Genomic DNA, 21,191 nt, shown 5'->3' with positions numbered 1-21,191 from the left:
CGCCGCCCGGCCCGGCCCTCGCCGCGCCTCTTCCTCGCCGCACCACCGCTCGCCGTCGCCGTCTCCGGCCGGATCCGCCCGTCTCCGGCGACCCCGTCATCTTCGGCGTGAACTCCGGCGAGATCCGCCGCCGCATCGTAAACCGTGCAGACCCGAGGTCGACCCCGTAATCCACTAAGTCCCAGATTTCATACATTATCATGCCATGTTCATGCCATCACATCTCTGCATCCGTAGCTCCATTTCATGCGTATAATATGTCAAATTGTTCGTCTCGACGAGTAGATCATTTCATTCCATTGCATCATTTTCATTTGAGCTCATCTTGATGCCCGAAATGCTGTTGGAAGAGTGCTTGTTGATGTTAATCTGCTGAAACTGTTATAACTTGCTGTTTTATCATTTTTGCCATGATTGATGTGTGCATCTTATGAGTATGAGCTCTACATGAATGTTGATCTATGCCATGCCATCTTTCCAGGGGTGTATACCATGTATTTTTGTGAGTTGTGTGCTGAGTGTATCAAGCTTGCTAAGTAGGGTAGTTGCTGTTGCTGTTTTCCTGACAGATTCTGTTATATTTTGTTGCTATGTTAACATGCTTCTACTAATCATTCTATGCATAATCTGGAGATTCTCTATAAACATGTTTTGATCTACATTTCATGCTCTATCCATTCATGCCCTTGGTTGCAATTATAGCCTGCTGGAACATGTTGTAATCTTGCTCTAAAGTTGCTTCAAAATGTTGCTGTCAGCCTGTTAACATTAAGTTCTCTTGTTCCCATGTGTTTTGTTAGTGATCCATGTATCCTATGACCTTGCTCTTGACATGCTTAGCTTCATAAACATGCCTTCTTACTGTTGGTTGCCTTTCCATGCCATGTATGGCTCTGTAGTGAGTGGTTCAAGCTCACGAACATGCCTACTTGTTGTTGTTCCTGCCATGTATGAATCTGTAATATAACTTGCCATGTTTACATGGGTGCCATCATATTTTCTGATCCTTTTTGGCTCATGGTCAGTAAGAGTCTTTTGATCTATGCTATTAGTAGGTTCATGCCATGCCTTTGTTTGCCATGATATGTTCCTGTAACATGTTGTTTGATAGCTCTAAACATTGCAACCTGATGTTATTTCTGCTAAAGTCTGAGACTGTTATTATTTGCAATATCTCCATGTCTTTTTGAGCATGTTCTTGTTGTTTCTGGAGATAGCTCAGTGTTCATGTTTTGTTATGCTTTACCTGTACTTCATGCCCATGCCTTTTGTTATTATGTTGGGGTGCTGTAGCTTATTGTTTTGATGCTTGTAAGATGCCTAGTTGCTGTTATGGACAGATTGTTGCTATGACTTGTATAGTGTGTGTGTGTGTTGCACCGTTGCTCCGTTTTGAGTGTGTTCTATACGACACTTGCTTGATTTTGCATGTTGTTTCATATTATCATGTTGCACCCATGTTGTGAGGTGTTTGCTTGATGTTTGGTTGCATTTTGCATCAATGCCATGTTTAACTTGTTTTGCTCATATCTTCTAGGCCGTAGCTCCGAATCTAATGAACTTTATATGTAACTTGACTAGAATTTCGTGTAGATCATCTTGGTGCATCTTAACTTGCTGTTTAACAACTCGAACATAAGGTTTATTCAGTTCTGGACCAATTTTGAAATATGCATATGAGGACTTACCGGAATTGTTATATGTTGTTTCCGGCCTCATTTAAACTTGCCTTGATGTGTTGTTCTTGTTTGCATCATCTCTTGCCATGAGTAGCTTCATGTAGCCTTTGTCATGCATCATGCTTGTTGTGCATCATGTCTTGTCTATGTGTGGTGTGTTTACCATGTTGTGTGCTTCTTCTCGATAGTTCCCGTTTCGTTGCGATCGTGAGGATTCGTTCGTCTACGTGTGGTTCGTCTTCGTGGCTTCATCTTCTTCATGGACTCGTTCTTCTTCCTTGCGGGATTTCAGGCAAGATGACCGCTACCCTGGATCTCACTACTATCATTGCTATGCTAGTTGCTTCGTTCTATCGCTATGCTGCGCTACCTATTACCTATTTATCAAGCCATCCCAAATTGCCATGAACCTCTAACCTTTGACACCATTCCTAGCAAACCGTTGTTTGGCTATGTTACCGCTTTGCTCAGCCCCTCTTATAGCGTTGCTAGTTGCAGGTGAAGTTGAAGATTTCTCCATGGTGGACAGGATTTTGGTTGGGATATCACAATATCTCTTATATTATTAATGCATCTATATACTTGGTAAAGGGTGGAAGGCTCGGCCTTATGCCTGGTGTTTTGTTCCACTCTTGCCGCCCTAGTTTCCGTCATACCGGTGTTATGTTCCCGAATTTTGCGTTCCTAACGCGGTCGGGTGATTTATGGGACCCCCCTGACAGTTCGCTTTGAATAAAACTTGTCCAGCAAGGCCCAACATTGACTTTTACCATTTGCCTCACCACCACCTACTTTTCCCTTGGGAGTAATTAACCCAAGTGTCATCTTTATTATAGCCCCCCCGGGCCAATGCTTGTCTAAGTGTTGGTCCAAACCAGAGCCACTTGCGGTGCCGCCCCTAGGCAACTTGGGGTATCGTCGGTTGTCGTACGTACTGCTCATCCGGTCGTGGCCTGAGACGAGATACGCGCGGCTACTATCAGGATGTCGGCACGCCGGGAGGTTTTGCTGGTCTTGTTTTACCATTGTCGAAATGTCTTGTAAACCGGGATTCCGAGACTGATCGGGTCTTCCTGGGAGAAGGTCTATTCCTTCGTTGATCGCGAGAGCTTGTCATGGGCTAAGTTGGGACACCCTTGCAGGGTATAAACTTTCGAGAGCCGTGCCCGCGGTTATGTGGCAGATGGGAATTTGTTAATGTCCGGTTGTAGATAACTTGACACTTGATCCGAATTAAAATGCATCAACCGAGTGTGTAGCCGTGATGGTCTCTTCTCGGCGGAGTCCGGGAAGTGAACACAGTTTCTGGGTTATGTTTGACGTAAGTAGGTGTTCAGGATCACCTCTTGATCATTGCTAGTTGACGACCGTTCCGCTTGTTCTCTTCTCGCTCTTATTTGCGTTGGTTAGCCATCATATCATGCTTAGTCGCTGCTGCAACCTCACCACTTTACCCATTCCTTTCCCATTAAGCTTTGCTAGTCTTGATACCCATGATAATGGGATTGTTGAGTCCTCGTGGCTCACAGATTACTACAACATCAGTTGCAGGTACAGGTTATGCGATGATCTTGACGCGAGAGCGATGTTGCTTGTCTTGGAGTTTGTTCTTCTGCTTCTTCGATCAGGGGATAGGTTCCAGGTCGGCAGCCTGGGCTAGCAGGGTGGATATTGTTTGAGTTTCTGTTTATGTATCATCCGTAGTCGGATGTTGATCTCTTGTATGATGTTGTTGTATTCGTGTGGCATTGTATGCCTCTTGTATGTATCGCCATCTATTATGTAATGTTGATGTAATGATATCCACCTTGCAAAAGCGTTTCAATATGCGGGTCTATCCTTGATGGGACCTTCGAGTTCCTTTTGGATAGGGTCGCATATTGGGCGTGACAGCGTTAGAGCGCTTGCCCACACGACTGCAGCGCATGGTTCCCGACTGCGCCGTATGGGCGAACCGGTTCCCGCCCACAGAGTCACCATCTAGTCAGCCCGCGTGTGGTGAACTGCTCTTCGCCCACAGACACTCGCACGTTGCTAGATGCAATTGCAATTGCGCGTACGTGACAACGAGGTAAACACACATGAAACTATGGTTAACCACATATGGCAATTAGGTAAATACATATGGTAACTATTATTCAACCACATGTGACAAGTAGTTAATCACACACGGCAACTATGGTTTGATTACATGCGGCAACTACCATAAATTAGACATGGCAACTATAGTTAACCAAAACAGAGAGTTGCCATGCTTTTATAACAACATTTGTCATCCCGGATAACTAAAGTTGCCATCCCCAGGGTAACTAAAACATCAACCCGTGGGTAACTAACGTAGTTGCATCAGGACGCATGGACATATTTGTTTCGTGACACACATATGAGCAGTTTTAATGTTCGCCCATACATAACCAGTGCGGGCTGCCTCCTGTTTACGCCACATACGATGTGTGGACGAATAGCTAATATGCCACACATGTTGTATGGTGAATATCAGGACCCAATAAAAACCAACATGGATGCACTTTATTTAGAAAAACCTCAAAGTGAAACTCGCATCTCTCTTCCTCCCACGTGTCCATCAGACGCGCAACGTAGCAGCCGACGTGGCTCCTCGTGCAATTATTAACTTCTCCCTGGAAGCTTCTCCTGCCAGCTGCCACTGCTTTTCCCCAGCACAACAATCCCGATTCCGATCCGATCCGATCCCGCGGCCATTCCGACGCCCAAAACCCCACCCCAATCCCCTCCCCATCAAACAGCTCTCGCGAACTCAACGGGAAACGACTCATCACGCCCCCTCCGACCCCCGCAGATCGCCTGCCCCGCCGCCGCGCGCCGCCGACGCCAATGGCCGCCGCCGCCGACTCCGGGCCCGAGCTGCGGCGGAGCTCCAGCATCGACCGCATCCCGGCGGAGGCGCGCCGCATCCTGCACCGCCTCGCCGGCGAGCTCTGGGGCGCCGACGTCGACCCCGCCGCGCTCGTCGTGTACCAGCTCCAGGGCGCCCTCACCAACGAGGTCTTCCGCATCACCTGGCCCGGCGGCGAGGGCGACCCGCGCAAGGTGCTCGTGCGCATCTACGGCCAGGGCGTCGAGGTCTTCTTCGACCGCGCCGACGAGGTCCGCACCTTCGAGTGCATGTCCCGCCACGGCCAGGGCCCCCGCCTCCTCGGCCGCTTCCCCCAGGGCCGCGTCGAGGAGTTCATCAACGCCAGGGTACGTATCACCCATGTGGCAATCACGCAATGCCTTGCTGTTCCTTACTCCTACTGTAATGCCATTTATCCTTCTGATGTCGCTGGTGGTGGTGTCTGCTCAGACGCTCTCGGCGCCGGATCTGCGCGACCCGGAGATTTCCGGCCTGATTGCCAGGAAGCTGCGGGAGTTTCACGAGCTCGACATGCCTGGACCCAAGGACATCTCGCTCTGGCAGAGGCTGAGGTAGGCTTGGTGAATCGCGATTCCTTCTTATGCTATGGGTGGCAGATGTGCGTGATTGCGACCAGAAGCTAACTGCAGGGCATTGTATGAATCAGGCGGTGGCTTGAGGAAGCTCGCAGCAGGTGCTCGACTGAGGAGGCTAGGGAATTGCGGTTGGAGACGCTCGGCGATGAGATTGCGGAGCTGGAGAATGTATTGTCCGGGGTCGATCAGAGAGTAGTGTTTTGCCATAATGATTTGCAGTATGGGAACATTATGATATATGAAGAGACCAGACAAGTGACCTTAATTGTAAGTAGTTGTTACTGACCTGACCTTGTTTATATGGATACCAACATATATTTGTGAATGCTTATTTAAAGGTAGACTAGCACCTGGTTGCATATTTAGAACAGCACAGAAGAAAAATTCTCAATTATGGTTATAGTCAATACTGCTTACCGATAAATATTTGTCAATCCTTATTTAAGCATAAACTAGCACCTGGTTGCACATTTAGAAGAGCACGAAATAAAATTCTCAGTTATTGATAGTCGACTCGTAATTTTTCTTTGTGCTTAGTGATTCTAGGAACATTGACAGTTTGGTTTGCCTGTTTATTTTCTGTACCTGATTGCACTTTTGTTAATCTCTCTATCCTTCAGGACTATGAATACGCCAGTTTTAACCCTGTTGCGTTTGACATTGCGAATCACTTCTGCGAGATGGCTGCTGATTATCATAGTGATACACCGCACGTGATGGACTTTACAAAATATCCTGGTTAGTTTCTCAATAACCAAATGTACCAGATGGCTATGTGTCTCACACTTTTTTAATCACATGTTGACTACTTGTTTGATTCCCCTGCATAATTTCAGACGTGGATGAACAGAGGAGATTTCTTGAGGCTTACCTTAGTTCTTCAGGTAATTGAAGAGTTCTTTGGGAACACCATACTCTGTTGTGCTGGAAATGTGATGAATACTTCAGAATGCACGATTGCACGCTAAAACTAATTTAATGCATCACTCAAGTATGCTGTTCCTAAATGCTTCCTTTGTTCGTCAGGAGAAAACCCATCCGATGTAGAAGTCGAAACATTGCTTGGCTTGATTGCAAAGTACAGTCTCACAAGCCATCTCTTCTGGGGTCTCTGGGGAATAGTCTCGGTAAGCTCCACAACAAGAGGCAATTGAAATGTATCTACTCTGTTAATGATCAATCTATGAAAGCTGACTGTTATTTTCGGTTCTTCCTCTATCTCCGCAGGCGCATGTGAACAAGAACATCGACTTCGAGTACAAGGAGTACGCGAGGCATCGGTTGGACCAGTACTGGGACACGAAGCCTAGAATACTGCAAGCCTGCAACCCAACCAGCTGATCATGTGCATGGCTCGTTCTTTTTCTTCTATAGCATCCATCGCCTCTCGAGTAGCTCTGTGGAGTCCTGTGACTGTGAGTCTTGTTCATCAGCCAATTTGGCTGCAAATCGTTTAGGGTAGTAGTTGACCGTGTCGTGTAATTAGACCTGCGCAGAATAGTCGATTCTACGGTTTACACAAGCTTTCTTTCCATTTCACACCTGTTACATAGTTCATGTCTCCAAGAATCTCTTGGAGTTGCATTGCTCATCTGCTGTGAACCCTGAAACCATGAGGACCAGATTGTCCAAAGGATGGTCACCGGCAGGTTGGTTGTTTTGCAGTGGACGGTGGCTTAGATGCTGCTGCATCTGCCCTTCTCACCGGATGACTGTGTGTTTGCCGTGCTGCATGCTGCCAGCGGTGGTGTGTGAAGCTGCTGCAGGCAGAAAGCGTTGATGCCTTGCTTCACCGCTGACCTGTTCTTTTTTCTCTCTGCCTGACGTGTCGCACTTGCCGGCCGTGATCGCTGCAAGATACTGCTCAGTCGGCGCTTCACCGTTGGCTTTGCCGCGCCGGCGATCTAGTAGAACGCAGTACATCTACTACCACTATAAAAGCACAAGAGGGGCAGACACTTTTAATCTGATCCGTCTAACCGATAAATCTAATGGTCAAAATTCTCTTCGTGTTTAACACCAAGCCATCAACCATGGTGGCGTACGCTAAACACAGTTAACGCAGATCCCATCTGCCCCACCCAGTCACCCACGAAGCCACGAGGCCACGACTCACCGCGCCCTTCGCTGTCGCCTCTCCCATCCCCCACGCCCTCGCTGCCGCTGCCTCTCCAGTCCCCACGCCCTCACCGCTGTCGCCCCTCGCCTCCTACGCCATCCCGACGGCCTCATTGCCCCGCGTCGCTCCGGCCACCCTCACCCTCTCACATCTGCACCGCCGTGGCGCCTCAACTCCATGCCGCCTCACAACCCAGCTGCAATCTTCGAAGCCGTCATAAGAGGCGCATCAAGGACGTCGACGAGTTCCGCCTCCCCGAGGTCTGGATCAACGCCAGCAAGCCCCTCCGGGAACCAAGACCCCTCCCCACCCGGAGTCCTCTGCCGTCGACGGAAGTGTAAGTGCACGAGTTGCAGCGGCCAGCCAGTACTCGGAGTAAGACCAAGGACGTCCTGTTGGAGGCGGAGTACAAGGAGATAAGCGAGATCATAAATTAGTTACGTGAGGTAAGTGTCCGGCACTCAAAGTATCACAGCAATCAAATTGATGCTAATTGACTGATATGCCTTTCCTTTGCATCCTCCCAAACAAAGTAAGAAGCAACTTCTATGTGATATTATCTTCCTAGCAGTAATGAATAGTAATAATCAAATAGAATAAGACAAACGTATAACCCAACTTCTGATTCTCTTGGTGCATGTACATTGTGTTTGTAGCTATAATAGACAGTGCTAAAGATTAATCAATTTTGTAACAAAAACATTTGTATACTGCTATTTTCCAACATGTTTTTGTGACAATGAAAGGATTAAACATCGGTCATGATCATTTTTAACCTGTTTTCCACTTTGTTTGGTGATTACAGCACAAATTCTCGCGATACTGCAAAGGTCGGCTTAGATGTTTAATCATAATTGTTCTGCTCAATTGTGTCACTCGGCATTTCTTGGACTACTATTTGACAGGCCTTTCCAAGTTCCAACATTAATCTTTCTATCCACGGAATGCAGATAGCTTATGAGTTTTCTCTGCAGGTAACCAAACTGAAACGTGCTTCTCTCTGAAACCCTGATATTGTAAAGCTTCTTTGTCATTCACTGATTCAAGTAGCAGGAAAAAGCCTTCTTACTCTTTACACAGATTTGCTATTTTTGGGAACCAGGTGGAAGAATCCTCCATATATTATGCCACTAAGGTAACAAAAGTAGTGCCCTTCTATTTCCACTCTTACTTAGACTATCCTACTGCATGGAAACAAATTTACCATTTTGAATATTTTGTCTATGCTATGTAGAACAAGAAGCAGATCCGCCACGTACTTTTGTTTCTATTCTAAAATCCTACCTACAGAAAGAAGCTCTCTTCTGGATGAAAAAAAATACATCCTTGCTTGAGTGCCTGTACTGTTGCAGACAATATGTGATTTTCTGTGTTATTTGTGTGATTTACAAAGACAGTGTAATTAATATTTTTAAAACTTTTCGGCAGGGATCGAGCCATCTACGTTAATGTTTTCTTGGGTAAAGAAACAACCAACTTTCAGGTTCAAGTTAGATTGCACGAGCAGGGGGTGAGAAGTTTGCGATGGTTCTTCATGTATGTGTCATTTAGGTTTTATTTGAAAAGACTTTTCAATGCTTTTTGAATGTACCGGTTAACTATTTCAATGGCAGATGAATGCTTATGATTGCCTTTTCTTGTGGGTTTTGGATACTTATGATTGCCTTTCGTTGAGGATTATGTAATCATGTTCGTCGACAGAATTGGTTAGTTGTTTACCAGAGATTGATTTCGGTAATATTTGTGCTTGTTTGCTGACACTATGGTCACCACACTGATATTAGTACTGTATTTTCTTATTAGCTTACACTTTCATTTTCCTCACTGGACCGTAGTTATGTGGTACTATTGTGAGAACTACTTATGTGTTATCTTTTTCTTTGTACATGCAGTCAAATGCAATGCGTCTCGGAAAAACATGTCATGACTATTTCCCTGATATTGTTGGATCCAAGGGGGGAGCAGTCCAACTACACAGAAAGAGATATAAGGGCTATGAGAGGCTGTGATACTAGGAGATGCACTTAGAACACTATATTACGAGGTGTTCTTATTGTGTGCCCCATGGCATTATTGGGTCAATGGAAGGTAAGCATGCTTATGTGGGTGATCATGAAAAGATGTAAAATCTCAGGGATTACAATTATTTAGTAGATTTTTAGCGTTTTCTATCCAGTTAAGGGCTTAAGTCTGCCATCTTGCAGGCAATCTTGGTAGGTTGAGATGTTTGAATAGCCTTTGATCCTAGCATGGTGATAAACCACTATGCACATTACCGGGCAAACTAAAAATACACAGTTCTACACATCATTCTTCCCAAACCGTGCAGATTAACTAGGTATGCACTACATGATTATTGCTATTACTCACTGGAATAATTAATAAACATGAAATTTGCAATGGATAGAAACCTGAGAATTAAAAGATGTCCTTGATTTGGCTTGTTCTTTTCTCTTTTGTAGTACACAGTGGTACAATTATATATGGCAACTGTACAAGTATTCATTTTCCTCTCAAACTTATAATTTTATTTTAAGAAATTAGTAGTAGATGCAACAACAAAGGTGCTATTGGTCCCTAGACACCTACATATTCTTCCAAGTACAGAAGGTACAATTGTTGATTAGAGCTTGTATATACACATTGTAAGGAAAGTTTTAATTTCACTCGACTGGTATGCAGGTAGATGAAATTGAAACTTTCCTTTATTGCCAATGAGTTATTGTTGTGTATTTTTACATGCCAGACAGTTGAAAGGTGATAATAATTTGTGCATGTCTAACACATAGTTTATTCGCCCACTAGAAAAATCACCAAGAAAGGAGGGACACCACGGGTTTGTTTTCCGACACGCCAATCCATCTTGTTTTATTATTAGGACATATTACTCACCTCCTTTAATTGATTTTTAGTGATTTATTTGCATATTATGCATACAATGATGAGCTGTTATATTAGGATAATTGAAACCAGGGAGCTTTTTACTAAATAATAGTATAAAGATGGTACTGAAGGAGGCTTTGCAACTAGCAAGGTATTCTGTTTACAATCTGATTGTGATATTTCTTAAAAGATGTATGGATGTTGTATTCTCCCAGACAATTTAAAGCACGGTTCTATATGCTCATCTAATTTGGTAACTTTCAATATTTTGTCGGGCCTTTCACCTCAACTGTAGGGATTCTACCTAAAGGTTCGTCTCTTATTTCTCTCTGTGTGTGATTGTAGCTATATTTTACTTCATTTGTGTGAATAATATTTGCACTGGTGTATGTATTTTACTATAAGTAAACATGTGCTACAGCAAGGCAGAGTTGGTATAGTTTCTTTGTTGATATCCTAACAAGTTACCCTGTGTGATTTCTCTACTGTTTGGTGCAATGTTCGCGTGCAAGATTACTAGGAGCACCTGTGCAATTCCTCGACTGTTTTACACAGTGAGTGTAGAACGGGAGGACTCCCAGGGAGGCACAGCATCCAGGGGCATCTCCTTCATTTGGCAGCCGCTTCCATTTGCCACCAGTGAAAAGCAGACGCGGCACCGCATCATTCACTTGCCTATCATAGATTGACCGATGATGTGGCTCTCCGCTCCACTACTCTATCTTATTTTGTATATTTCCTCTCTTTATATCCACACCTTAAAGTATAGCATGTAAATGTGTTTAAATTCAAAAATAACGTTTTGCCTGTTTGGATTAGTAAAAATGTAACTAAATTCAGCGGGTGGTGTTATTTGAAGCCCGATTATGGATTTTTCCTTTGGTATTATTTCTGATCTGATCTAGAATTTGGTATGATGTATAACCATCAATTCAGTACATGATTCCTTTATATCATTCCAAAGGATTAGCAATGAATAGCCTGTTTTCTCTTTCTTTTTTCTAAGAGGGGTGAAAGTTATCAACACGATTCACTAAAAATTGGCAGAAGATGTCATGAATATGTAAGTATGGGAAACTGCACTCTCTAGGTCTATTTCTCTATGGTCTTGCTTCTTAATTCGATTTTATCCTGTATGGATTTTCAAAGCAGACATGAGTGTTATCCTTTGTGTTTATCATGCCTTCTTGACTGGTAAAAAACACATTCCATATGTTTGAATTTTAGTTGAGTAAATGAGCATGAGTAAAAATAAATTCAAACACACAAAAGCAAAAGCTTTGTCGTTTAGTTGATTAAGCATAAGATAGTTAATCAGGGCAAACCAGGCAAAAATCAAAACAAGAAGGCGAACCCCACTCTCGACAGCGTGCCAAATGCCATAACAAACACCAGCAAACGAAAAAGAAGTCATGAGGCACTCTTTCGGGGCAATGAAGAGACAAGCATTACACATGCCTACAATACTTGCAACCCACGACACAAGGTCCATGTCGTTGAAGATGGAAAGCTCTCAAGGTCGCCGCCCCGACATCCACTGCTCCAACATGCCTTGTGCACTCAAATGATGTCGCTTCTGAGGTCGCCGCCCCTACATTGCCATTGAAGAGACGTGCGTTGCACGTGCGCGTTTACTAGTGGAAAGAAGGAGCTTAGACAGTAGTACTTCTTTTCCTCCCATGTAACCTCCGCTAGAAATGCTCCAGTGCGTAAAAATCAATGATTCACGAGCTAAAGAGAGAAAAAAAATGCACCAGCCGGGAATCGAATCCGGGTCTGTACCGTGGCAGGGGACTATTCTACCACTAGACCACTGGTGCTGACAATGTTGATAATTTGTTGAGCGAGATCATGTGGACTTTGGAACCTCACAAAATTCACAGGTGGTTTACAAAAATGCGACGGTGTTTTTTTTCTTCTGAGTAAATTGTACTCTAGTACTTCCCCAGTTGAGTTGCCGTACAAATGAGAGGTATGTGTGGTTGTTTCTCATGGTCATTTGGGGGCAACAGCGGCAGCCTGCGCAAACAAGACTCACGAGAGGGTGCGATGTGGTGCAACCACATGACACGACCGCCGTGTTGATCGTGTCACAGTACAATTGCATGCGTACGACAAGCTAGTTCCGTTTGACCGTGGTTGATTTTGCGCATTTTCACGCTGATCGGCGTTGCTTCTGCCCGTCCAACACCTGTTACCCCTGCCAAATTCGCATTCTGAACTAATCGGAAGCAAAGTTCAGAGTAATTCCTCATGGAGCGCCCTGTTTTTCTTGAACGATCCGCAGAAGAGAGCCTGGACGCGGCGCCGTACAAGCTGCGGCGGCGGAACTCGGAGACGATGCGCGCACAGTACATCAACACCAAGGAGCTCAGGTACAATCCAAGTGCTCAGCACGATCGCGGCGCATTTTCCATTTTCTCGCGGTTCTTGGCGTGGTTGCTGCTGCAGGATCTGCATTGGCACGTACAACGCCGCCGGCATAGAGCCACCGGAAGGCCTCGACATCGCCGAGTGGCTCGGCACCACCGGCGGCGGGCAGGCCAACATGTACGTGCTCAGCTTCCAGGACGACCGGCCGGCGTTGGCGTGGGAGGCGCTCATCCGCGACATGCTCACGCGGACGCAACCGTCCTGCTCGAGGCCTAACTACTGGTACCGCAGCCACCCGGCCACTACGACCCGCGACGACTCCGACGAGTTGTTCCCCGGCGTCACCGACACCGAACCCGACGACGACGCGCCGGCTTCAGCTTCCCGGTGCACCCCGAGGAGTACGTCGTTGCCACCCCCAGGATGCTCGGGGCCATGGAGGACGAGCAGCCAAGGGCGCAGCAGAGGGCGCTCCTTAAGACGATGAGCAAGACGGACAGGATCGGGCTCGCCTGGCCGGAGCAGCCGCTGGACCTGATGGTCACCGCGTCCTTGTCATCGGCGTTGTTCAAGTCGCCGAGATCGTTCGGCGCGCACAGGTCATTCATGAAGTCCAGGGTCGCCGCCGACGACTGCCCTGCCATGGTCCCAGACCTGGACCCCGACCTCGACGGCGAGGCGCGCGTGGTCATGGCAAGAAGAAGGGCCGCGGCAGGTCGCCGTTCGTGAGGACCGTGAGCAAGCAGATGGTGGGCATCTTCCTGACCATCTGGGCGCGGCGTGGTCTGCGGAGGCGCGTCCAGAACATCAAGGTGTCCGCCGTGGGCGTGGGCGCCATGGGCTACATCGGCAACAAGGGGTCGGTGTCGGCGACGGCGAGCATGTTCTGCTTCGTGTGCACCCACCTGTCCGCCGGCGAGCGGCCCGGCAACCTCCTCAAGCGGAACGCCGACGTGCAGGAGATCCACCGGCGGACGCGCTTCGGCGGCCTCGAGCTGTCCCGAGACATCTACGAACACGAGTCAGTGATCAACTGATCATGCACGCACTGACGCACACATCCTACTACGAAATTGCATCCACCCGGTGATCTGACAGACATGTTCTTCCGCAGGAGGATTTCCTGGCTGGGCGATCTGAACTACCGGATCGACGTGCCGTAAGACAGAACCCACAGCCTGATCGCCGCCATGGACTGGCCTCAGCTAGCCGAGAAAGATCAGGTACCCAGTTTCGTTCATCAGCATCTCCGCCATGGACTCTGAACTGGGCTGCTGATGCTCTGTTTGCTGTCATAATGGCGTGTGTGATCAGCTGAAGCGGGAGATGAGGAAGGGGCGGGCGTTCGACGGGTGGGGCGAGGGAGTGCTGTGCTGGAGTTCGCGCCGACGTACAAGTACGAGATCGGGACGGGGAAGTACACCAGCGACGACCAGAAGGGCGGGAGGAGGACGCCGGCGTGGTGCTGTCGTTCGGGAAGAAGGAGGTCGGAGCTGACGCTGTCGGACGACCACAAGCCGGTGACGGCAACGTACGCGGCAGAGGTGGAGGTGGAGCTGCTCTGCGGGAGGAAGATGCAGAGGGCGCTCACGCTCATGGACGGCCGAGATGGAACGTGGTCGTGCAGGACCTCCATTTTTCAGAAGTTCAGAAGCTGAAACATACGATGCTGAAGTTCAGAGGCTGAAGCCGCCTGCCAAAATGCACTAGTTTTTGTGTTGCCTTTGGTTTCTCAACACAAATCACACATGCAAAGTCAGAGCCATACCAAAATTTACAGAATCAATCAGTTAAAATTTCAGCGAGATTCTTCAGAAATTCCACGGTTATCACAAAACTGACAACACGCATATCACGTTTGAACATCATAATAAGGTTCCACGACGATACAAACTTAAAAAGATACCGACGCGTCAAGACAAAACACAAAACGAGATACACAGGAACTGTTAGCTTATTCTTTAATCTTGTAGTACGTACGTGCGTATTTAATAAGCTTTGTAACTGGTTGCTCTTGCTGATCGACTGGGCATCCAGGTAGTGTAGTTTCCAGTGTACAAGGCATGTGCATTGTGTAGCCTTTGACCTGGTGAGTACTGAGTAGCAGCATGGTGCAAAGTGTGTAGCCCATGACTGAACAGTGCTTGGAGGTGTGCGTGAGCAGAGTGTGGTCAGCAACTCTGGTCATGAAGAAGCTGCTCGTCTAATGTGTTTCAGGCTCTCTCATCTTTGTTCAGTAGTCACCTTCTGTTTCTTCTACCATCCTCTGCTTCCTCTGCTCTGGACTGTTGAGTCCACCGGAAAAAAAGTGAGACATGTCAGTGGCTGGCATCACCTTTGCATAGGTGTTCTCTTTACCTGAGCATTTGCTACAAGTCGCTTCTTCTCGGGAAGAAACCTCTATCCTTGTGCCTGACGGCGGCACCCGGGACTTTGATCAAAACACAGTAGCCTTGCTCCCTACATGCTCCAGATCTTTGCTTCCAACCACATATACAGCCAATTTGAAGATACACTATAATCTACAAGTACAGGTAAAGACTGGAACTGCCAAATCCTTGTACAAAATAGGCAGAGTGTAGCTCTGGCTAAAATATTGGCAACATGATAACCCACATGAATATACTATCTATGACACAAAACAAGTGTTGGAAATTTTCAACTACAATGTTCGACCTACCAAGGGAGTGGATGCCAGAATTAGCAAACAAGTTTCAGGACAAATATATGGCAATCCACACCTATTTGTATAGTCAGCTATTGGTGTATACATCTGACAGTCAAACCATGGACATACCATACCCCCATATGCTACCTGTTTCGTTCAAAGCTGACGGAAAAAATTAACCAAATGGTGGTCATAAGCTATGGACCACAGTAACAATCAACCGCAGTCTCAAACCAACCCAGCTTTGCTGGTTTCCTTAAAAAAAAAAACAATCAACCGCAGTCATACAAACTACACAAAAATAGTACTATCCAATCAGTAGAAATCTTCAGCTAGACTGTGCTTCAGAAAATCGATGTTTTAGCCACACATACTATATCACAAAAACTGATGACACACATAAGATGTTTAAATGCCATAAGGTTCCACGACAATAAAAACTAAAGCCAACACAGGAAGACAAACCACAAAATAAGATAGACATGGACAACTCATGAACGGACGGAGCCCAGTGTCAGCATCAACGTACAAAGGGATCAGTTAGATCCAAATCACGAACATGCCAGATGTCTGAAATACCTCCAAGACATCTACCAGCCATAAAGTGAAACTGAGCACCTCTTGAAGCAGCCTCTGCTGTTTCGCAATGAACTCCTCATCAATGGTTTTAACCTGAAATGTCATCGACTCTAGTGCTCTCACGTTCAGTACAAAGAATGTGGCTAAGTTAACTTCAGACAAAAGGCCCTTATAAGATTCCAATAATAGTCTTGAGATGAATATCAAGACATCTGATATTGAGATTCCAATGTTTAAGACGCCAGCAATTCTTTGCCACTTTTCTTAATGACTGGAAAAGAGCATGGACAGATTAACAATTAACAACTTCAAAAGTTAGAACAATAAGTATATCAAAAGCTAAGCTGAACAGTATGAATTTTCAATGAAGAAAGGTAACGCCATTCTGCATGTACAACTTCTCCAAGCAGGGAAAGAAGGAACTGAAGCATAAAAAAACAGAAAAATGAGAATATAGGGGTAATCAACAAAAGATGCGCCAGCCAGGCAGGGACTAGACACTGGTGCTACTGAGACATCAAAGACATAGGCATCATTCAGGATAACCAAATGTTCATACACAATCTCAGAAGTTCTCTGCATAAAACTGAGGCTACACAAGCCACAAGTTTAACAAAATGGAAGGGCTGCCTAAGTTATTTGTCATCATCCACCAGAACCCTGTCTGCATGAAATGGCTACCTAAGTTTGCATGTCATCATGCACCAGAAAAAAATCTAGATCTATGCATAAGCTATCGAAGCTGGCTCTCATCATCATCGTCCAGAGCTCATTCAACCTGGGCGTCCCTCGCTGCACAGTACAGCTCCCACATGGGACCAAAGCTGTTGCAAATCAGAGAAAGAATGGTTAAAGGTTCGCAATACTGATGATATATACAAAACACATCTATACATAATTCCAAAATTTTCACTTACAATTTAGGTAATTTCATGGTCGGGCCATTGAACAGCTCAGTGAAGATTTCTCCTAGAACAGGATTCTTCTTTGCAGAATACAACTCTGCTTGATACAAGCCTCTCAACGGCCTCTGACCTTTCATGTGGGTATGGATATGGACGTTCAGGTGACGTTTGTAGGAAAGCTTACTTTTCCTGCTTTTGTTGAATTTGTTTCCAGCCCCCGTGCCTTTGACGGTGCTTGAGCTCCCCTGAGACTGCTGGGCCTGGGTGTTGTCAGGGGTCAGCTGGGCCTTGGTGTTGTCGGGGGTCAGCTGGGCCTCCATGTTGTCAGGGGTCACCCCTTTGACGGTGCTTGAGCTCCCCTGAGACTGCTGGGCCTGGGTGTTGTCAGGGGTGAGCTGGGCCTTGGTGTTGTCGGGGGTCAGCTGGGCCTCCGTGTTGTCGGGGGTCAGCTGGGCCTCCGTGTTGTCGGGGGTCAGCTGGGCCTGCATGTGGTCACGAGCTGTGTTGCCGGAGGTCAGCTGGACCCCTGTGTTCCCATAGATGTTCTGGAAAGCAGTTCTGTAGTCATGCAAGTACACCTTTTTCAGCAATGGGTCTGTAGATTTGCAATACCCCAATCTCCAATCATCACCGTCAACTGGGTTTGACTCAAACAGCAAGCGATAAGTTTGAAACTCGTCAGGCTCCATCCAGACGCCCTCAGTAGCGTCATGTAACTTCTGTGTTATGGCCTCATTTGCCCCAGGTGGCATGAATGCCGCGTGGTAAGGAAGATACGTCAATATCGAGCTTGTATCCAATGAAACAGCAGTCAGAGAATTGATATCCTTTTCAAGGCACTCGAAATGTGCAGGAAAGTTACCATTGAATTGGTACTTATCTGCCATTGACTTGTGAATCTGCTTAATATCTAGAACCTTGTTGTCTGAAGTGCATGGTATGGTATTGCTCTTGGCTCGGATATGGCACTTGATATCAGTGGAGGTGAACTGTATGATATAGATATCTTCCGCTGTAAAGTCACCAGCCCACGATTTACCAGCTGCATGCTGCTCAAAGACATGCTTCTCGGCGCTGATGTATACTTGCCTTCCATGGAAGATGATTAGCAGTAGATCATGCGTCCGACCAAGCGCTGATATGTCCCTTTTCACCAAGTCTACAGAATCATACTCAGAAAAAGACCTCATCGTCATAGGGAGATTTACAAAATCCAATGTCACAGCTCCTATATTTTCTTCATCAAAAAGACTTTGGGTCTTAAGAAAATTAGTTGTTGTTTTCAAAAACCATCCATAGCTGTTGAAAGAAACAAAAAACAGGTTCAGATGTAATGTGCAAAATGTGAGTTCAATATACACATGATCAAGTTATATATCAACACATGGCTGGTAAAGAACTATAACAGTCAATATGCTCGCAATTATCACTACCACAGATTAGAAAATGCTCGCAATTATGACTACACCAGCAGATTAGAAAAGGGCAAAAAATGCTTTGCCCATTGACAGAACCAGCCTCGTCAACAATCTTCAAGGCCAAATCAAGGTATCCCATTTGGAGAACATGCTTAAAGTCTATTTTGAACTGATAGTCTTTGCTGGGGAGGATCTCCATGGCTCGGTACTCATAATAGCTCTTGTCCCCTCTCATCATATAGCTGCATGAAAAGTGAAATTAATGCATGGAAGATATAAGCAAGGTTGTGTACACTGGAAACCAGCTCTTTCAACATCTCTCAATGGCTAAAGATGAGACATTTCTTTTTGAATCGCATGCTAATTGTATTGCTTAAATGCAGCCATGATTACTTTTTTTAATTAGAAAAACAGGGCCTCTCCACCTTTTTATTAGATGAAACCAAACCGTCCACAAAACCATAGCCGGGCAAGGTTAACGACGGACTAAATTCCAGACTGGGGCAAACATACGGCCAAGTTAAAGCTAAGAAACAACATCAACACTAAGCAGCTCGCAAAGACAGGCTTGCTCATCAGCTATGAATACTTTACTGAAATTAAAGTACAGCTTACCTCTTCAGCAGGTTGTAGTACTCTCTCTTCAAGATATTGGTTTCAAGGCCAAGCTCTGACAGGGCTTGACTGGCCATGGCTCGACGGGCAATGACTTGACGGGCCAGCTGAAGACCCAGATTTGAGAGCTCTGAGGAGGAACCACTCGAGAGAGGTTGTGCAGGATCTTGAACTTTGTTCCATGCTGAGGAAACAGCAGGATTACCATGCTTCCTAGTCAAGAAGTCATTCAAGGGGATTGGCTTTGCTTTCTTCTTCGTTGTTGTGGAAGAGGATCCACTTGAATCCGTGCTCGATCCAGAATGTCCCCGGTCCCGAGGTCTCGCCGCTGCCCGCTTCCGGACCCAGAGATCCCTCCAGAAGCAGACATTGAAAGAGAGTATGGGTCGGCGGCGGGGAGATGGTTGCGTAGGGGATGGTGGCGTCGAAGGATGGCGGCGGCGGGGAGCGGAGGGTAGTGAGTGGCGCTCGGAAATATTGTGGCGGCTTTGCTTGTGTGTGGGAAAGCTAGGGTTTTGTATCAGCTCTTCTCGGCTATCCTGGTACCGTTCGATCCACGAACGGACGGCTCCCACGGCAGCCCTCCCACCATAAAAAGGGCCCGCCGCGGCCCAGTTCCGGCCCCACGGCCGGCTCAAATGGGCGGGCGCGGTGGCTTCCTGGCGCACACGATGGGCTAAAATAGGGGCGCGACTATTCCTCGCGTTGAGCGAGAGAGGAGCGACCCCTCGCTGAAGGCAAACGCCACTTGGGCCGGCCCGCGCGCGGGATACACCAGCCTGTTTCTTGTTTTACTTTTTTTTTCATATATTTGTTTTCGTTTTTATTTTTTTATAATTTAAAATATACTACACACACACACACACAAACACACTTTAAAAAAAATGTTGAACGAGTGTTTGCAAAAATATTGAATAAGTATAAAAAATGTGGAACGAGTATTTGAAAAATTTGAACAAGTATTTAAAAAATATTGACTAAGTACTTGAAAATGTTGAAATAAGTATTTAAAATATTGAACCAGTTTTTGAGAAAAGTCAAATATGTATTAAAAAATATTGAGCTGGTATTTGAAAAAAATGTTGGACAACTGTTTGAAAAATGTTGAATGAGTATTCGTAAAAATGTTTAACAAGTATTTGATAAATGTTGAACGAGTATTTAAAGAAATGTTGATCGTGTATATAAAAATATTGAATAAGTATTTAAAAAATGTTGAACATGTATTTAAAAAAATGTTGATCTTGTATAAAAGAATGTAGAATGAAAAACAAAAAGAAACGAAAGAAAAAGCCAAAAAATGAAAAATAATCGGAGAAGTAAAAAGAAATAAAAGAAAAGAAAACGAAAAACAAAGAAAAAGCAGAGAAAAAGTGATAGAGGCAAAGGTGTCCCGTCTTTCGATGAGATGGTGGCTATCGTTTTGGTGGAAGTCGATTTTGACGATCCGACTACGAACGTGCGAGGACGTTGCGCCTTAGCAATTGCTAAACCAACTCCGAGAGATTATTGACCACGCCGGAGCACGATCAACCTGACCACGAGGGTCTATTTCCTGCAAGCAAACGAAGAACAAGCAAGAAACTAAGATTGCAATATGGATATTGCGAATAACAGTGGAAAGCTTTATTCATGAAGGTGGGGTTCTGTGACGCCTTTGTCTGGTCGTTGAACACAAACGAAGTACGCGAAGTTGCAGCTATGACGAACTTTAATCTAAACAAAACCCAAAGTCTAAACGGTGCCCTAAGGGCTGTATATATGGAGGAAGAGGGGGGAATTCCGTGGCCCTTGGTGGAGGGGTCCGAAACTAACTCTATCTCTTGTTTCCCCACACATACGGACTCTAAAAATAGCCTATACTTATGTATTTCGAAATTACATGGGCCTAGCCCAATAATAAGGTGACGCAGCACCTAGAATAGCCTCTGGACGAAATTTATGAAGTGGCATCTTGTATATTTCGTCCAAGGCTTCATGCACTCGTTATAGTGGCTTCAAAGCCCTGAAATCATCACTTGTAACTCCGTTCTTGTTCCCTTGCGCATGCCATCATCTCCATGCTTGGTCTTGCTCCAATGTTCATCCTTCTCCAAGCTAGGTCCTTCATTTGTAAGCAAAACAAACATATCCAATTTAGGCAGCATCATATTCTTATGAACATTAGAATCATTACCAAGAAACGAAAGTAACTGGTAATTTAATTGGCATGCGCAAGCTCTAGTAATTGGTCCAGTATGTATAGCAGCAGGGGATGTGGGTGTAACAATGGTATTGATGTCCTCATCATCCTCCCCTTCTTGAAATGAAGTCGTCCTCGACGGAAGCTCATCTTCCTCACCAAAATAAGGCTTCAAATCTGCAATGTTAAAAGTGGGACTAACCCCAAAATCTGTAGGCAGCTCAAGTTTATATGAATTATCATTTATTTTCTCTAACACCTTAAAAGGACCATCAGCACGAGGCATTAGCTTTGATTTG

At 45.7% G+C, this 21,191-nt stretch overlaps 2 protein-coding genes and 1 pseudogene across 5 annotated transcripts; 2 read left to right on the top strand and 1 right to left on the bottom strand.

Annotated features, from left to right (window-relative positions):
• Positions 1-4,370: 4,370 nt before the first annotated feature.
• Positions 4,371-6,760, top strand: LOC119275145 (probable choline kinase 2). Its single transcript, XM_037555942.1, has 7 exons — positions 4,371-4,901; positions 5,005-5,126; positions 5,222-5,417; positions 5,771-5,888; positions 5,987-6,034; positions 6,177-6,277; positions 6,378-6,760. Exons 1-7 carry the CDS (start codon positions 4,533-4,535, stop codon positions 6,489-6,491), a joined length of 1,068 nt encoding a protein of 355 aa, XP_037411839.1. The 5' UTR covers positions 4,371-4,532; the 3' UTR covers positions 6,492-6,760.
• A 5,645-nt stretch (positions 6,761-12,405) lies between these two features.
• On the top strand, positions 12,406-14,191 carry LOC119279391 (annotated as a pseudogene).
• Positions 14,192-16,232: 2,041 nt separating this feature from the next.
• LOC119275144 lies at positions 16,233-19,215 on the bottom strand. 4 transcript variants are annotated; one of them, XM_037555940.1, is made up of 4 exons: positions 18,711-19,214; positions 18,099-18,337; positions 16,690-17,976; positions 16,233-16,596 (listed from the first exon to the last, which is right to left on the bottom strand). In XM_037555940.1, exons 3-4 carry the CDS (start codon positions 17,871-17,873, stop codon positions 16,542-16,544), a joined length of 1,239 nt encoding a protein of 412 aa, XP_037411837.1. In that variant the 5' UTR covers positions 17,874-17,976; positions 18,099-18,337; positions 18,711-19,214; the 3' UTR covers positions 16,233-16,541. The 4 variants fall into 4 exon arrangements, with proteins under 4 accessions (XP_037411837.1, XP_037411838.1, XP_037411835.1 ...); XM_037555941.1 differs by having other exon boundaries at positions 18,111-18,337; XM_037555938.1 differs by lacking the exon at positions 18,099-18,337 and having other exon boundaries at positions 18,711-19,215.
• Between the last annotated feature and the right edge of the window lie 1,976 nt (positions 19,216-21,191).

This window comes from Triticum dicoccoides, chromosome 3B (genome assembly GCF_002162155.2).
Source record: "Triticum dicoccoides isolate Atlit2015 ecotype Zavitan chromosome 3B, WEW_v2.0, whole genome shotgun sequence".
Classification (NCBI taxonomy): domain Eukaryota; kingdom Viridiplantae; phylum Streptophyta; class Magnoliopsida; order Poales; family Poaceae; genus Triticum; species Triticum dicoccoides.
The sequence above is the reverse complement of the archived record's forward strand: the minus strand, read 5'-3'. Positions and strand labels throughout refer to the sequence as shown.

Coding starts and splice junctions, on each gene's coding strand:
- LOC119275145 (XM_037555942.1), top strand. CDS start 4,533: ATGGCCGCCGCCGCCGACTCCGGGCCCGAGCTGCGGCGGAGCTCCAGC. Junction 5,127..5,221: donor TCGCTCTGGCAGAGGCTGAG/GTAGGCTTGGTG, acceptor TGTATGAATCAG/GCGGTGGCTTGAGGAAGCTC. Junction 5,889..5,986: donor GGACTTTACAAAATATCCTG/GTTAGTTTCTCA, acceptor GCATAATTTCAG/ACGTGGATGAACAGAGGAGA.
- LOC119275144 (XM_037555938.1), bottom strand. CDS start 18,787: ATGGCCAGTCAAGCCCTGTCAGAGCTTGGCCTTGAAACCAATATCTTG. Junction 17,977..18,710: donor TACTACAACCTGCTGAAGAG/GTAAGCTGTACT, acceptor TTCTTTCAACAG/CTATGGATGGTTTTTGAAAA. Junction 16,597..16,689: donor ACCATGAAATTACCTAAATT/GTAAGTGAAAAT, acceptor GATTTGCAACAG/CTTTGGTCCCATGTGGGAGC.